The sequence below is a fragment of the Pygoscelis adeliae genome, unplaced genomic scaffold (assembly GCF_000699105.1).
Source record: "Pygoscelis adeliae isolate BGI_AS28 unplaced genomic scaffold, ASM69910v1 Scaffold38, whole genome shotgun sequence".
Taxonomy (NCBI): Eukaryota; Metazoa; Chordata; class Aves; order Sphenisciformes; family Spheniscidae; genus Pygoscelis; species Pygoscelis adeliae.
In genome coordinates, this window is record NW_008825614.1 from 819,735 (window position 1) to 822,395 (window position 2,661).

Genomic DNA, 2,661 nt, shown 5'->3' on the forward strand with positions numbered 1-2,661 from the left:
GCCATGCTCAGCACATAAACTGGGGAAAGCTGGCCGGGGGGGCCGCTGCTCGGGGACTGGCTGGGCATCGGTCGGCAGGGGGTGAGCAATTGTACTGTGCATCACTCGCTTTGTGTATTATTATTATTATTACATTATTATTATTATCATTTTATTTCAATTATTAAACTGTTTTTATCTCAACCCACAAGTTTTTCTCACTTCTACTCTTCCAATTCTCTCCCCTATCCCACCGGGGGGGCGGTGGTGGTGTGAGCGAGCGGCTGCGTGGTGCTCAGTTGCCAACTGAGGTTAAACCACAACATAGTCATATGTAGAAACACTGTCATTTTTTATTTTAACTGATTCCTTATGAGCGAGAAAATGGTATATCAGAGTATTAAGACTGCTGTTGGAAATTATGTTTCAGTGTAATTCAAATCAGCAAGATCTAGATGGACAATTCTGGAAAGAGGAAAACAAACTTGGTCAGATCCTTATGTGTGAAATTTAAATTTCCATTAAAGAATCAGCTAGAATGTGTGTTGCTTCTTCATGATCTGCCTCTAGAGAGTCAGCAGCCATATTACACACACACACAGCTTGCTTACTGCTGATAAAACCATGGGACCACTGCTGAAAAATATACAATTCGTCTGTACTGCACATTTTCTGCTTAGTTCTTCAGGTCATTCCTTGGACATTTTTCTGTTCTGGTTCATAAAGTACCTACCTTGAGCAATGACGTTCTCAGCTAGGAATTGATTAAGTGCAGCAGGCTGGGTAAACACATTTAAAAAGTCTGGATCCATTGTCTTTTCTCACTCCTGGTAAACTGGTAAAAAATAGGGGGGGGGGGGGGGGAGGAACATGAGTAAAGGCATGTAAGATCAAAATTAGTGCCAAGAAGAAAACAAACAAACTGAAGGGTTTTTTCAGTTGTTATTTCATGACTGGTGGATTGCTTTTTAAAAAAAACCTGAAAATGTATTTAAATGTGTGTAAAGAAAAAAGAAGTTAAAAAGAACTTTCCTTTTTTTGGTTAATTATCAAAATGCAGGAAAAAAGCCCTGAAGTACTAAAACTTGCCTTAACTCCATCTAATTCTGTTTCATCTGAATTAGATCAGTAAAATCCTGTCAACTGAAATGAAAAAACTTTCGGTTCCCAGGTATCAATGGATATGTGCTATAAAAATGACCAATACTTAAGAAGTATTAAATCAAGAATACAGTAGTTAAATTACTGCGACAAGCTAATAAATATAAGTGGTTTTCTTCATTAGACCGGCTGGTATAGCTGTGGGGAAACAATGACATGTTTCTGGATAGACAATCCCATCTTCATGTTAGATTAAGTTGCAAGGCTTCTCAAAGATTTTTTTATTTTAAACACAGATTGGAGAACGACTTTCCTTCCCAACCCGTATGTCCTCAGATGAAAGCAGAATGACAATACACAATATAGAGGGGTAAAATACCTTGCCAACAAACACAAAACTATGGGCGAGGTTTTCCAAAACAGCTAGGAGTCGTGTTGGAGGACAGCAGAAGTCAGAGAAAGGAACAGGGTTGTTGGAGCTGGGTGGAGAGGCTGCATAGCCATCCCGACGCGCTGTCCTACCGAACATCCAGCTGAAGTTCATCTCTATTACCAGCAACTATGTATGAGTAAGAGGCTGGCGATGAATCTCCCACTCTTCTAGAAGCCGTGTCTCAAACCACAGTGCAAGCGGAGATGAGTCTGATTTTTTAACCATGGGTATGTAAGGGTGTGCCATGTTGCCTACACAGACAACACAAAAGACAGGGCTAGGCTCTATAGGCAGCTTACATGGTAAGAAATGTTCAGTTTTAAGTGCTTGCTTTTGCAATCTTAATGTTTGTGTAAAGGTTTTCTACTCAAGTCCACAAGACTAAGAGAATGAGAATGCTTTAGCTTGGCAAAGATGAAAAGTCAATAAAAAATCACAGATAGTGGAATCTGAATAGTCTTCTTCACAAACTGTATTATGATGCAAGAAATAGGATGGCTCTTGGTTAAACCAAATGTATGTTGATTTAAGTGCAAGAAATCAGTTATATACTGCAACTGTACAAATAAATGGTTGTCTGCAGAGGTGAAGGGAACTACAGAAGGATCACGGCTCTGAGCACTGGACAATCATGGCAGCATATGGTGTGTGTCACGGCAGCATCTGTACTAGCATGAGTAACATCATCTCTCCCAACAGTCCTAAAATCTATGAAATGCAGAGCAGAGAAGACAACAATATGATGACCAGGAAGACTTTTTACACTCCTCTGAATCATCAAATCCCAGCTGCTGCTGGACGCAGGATATCTGGCGGGATGGACTGCTGCTCTGCTCTCTAATTGGGAGTGCTACCTGCTTGTGGATGGAAAATGCTCTCCCTTCTCTCTGAAGTTCAGTGCTGCAGGGCCACTGTAGGAGAGGAGAGGCTGACTCTTTTTGTTCTTTTTTAACAGAAAGCGAGATCATAGAATCATAGAATCATTAAGGTTGGAAGAGACCTCCAAGATCATCGAGTCCAACCGTCAACCCAACACCACCATGCCCACTAAACCATGTCGCTAAGCAGCTCATCTACACGTCTTTTAAATACTTCCAGGGATGGTGACTCAACCACTTCCCTGGGCAGCCTGTTCCAATGTTTAACCG

At 41.1% G+C, this 2,661-nt stretch overlaps 1 protein-coding gene across 1 annotated transcript in view; it reads right to left on the reverse strand.

Moving 5' to 3' along the window:
• PARVG (parvin, gamma) overlaps nucleotides 1–2,661 on the reverse strand; it is a 25,453-nt gene that overhangs the window by 19,368 nt on the left and 3,424 nt on the right. Inside the window, exon 2 of the mRNA XM_009332794.1 lies at nucleotides 713–814. Within this exon, the coding sequence (XP_009331069.1) occupies nucleotides 713–791 (79 nt within the window). The 5' untranslated portion in view covers nucleotides 792–814. The remainder of the gene's footprint in view (nucleotides 1–712; nucleotides 815–2,661) is intronic.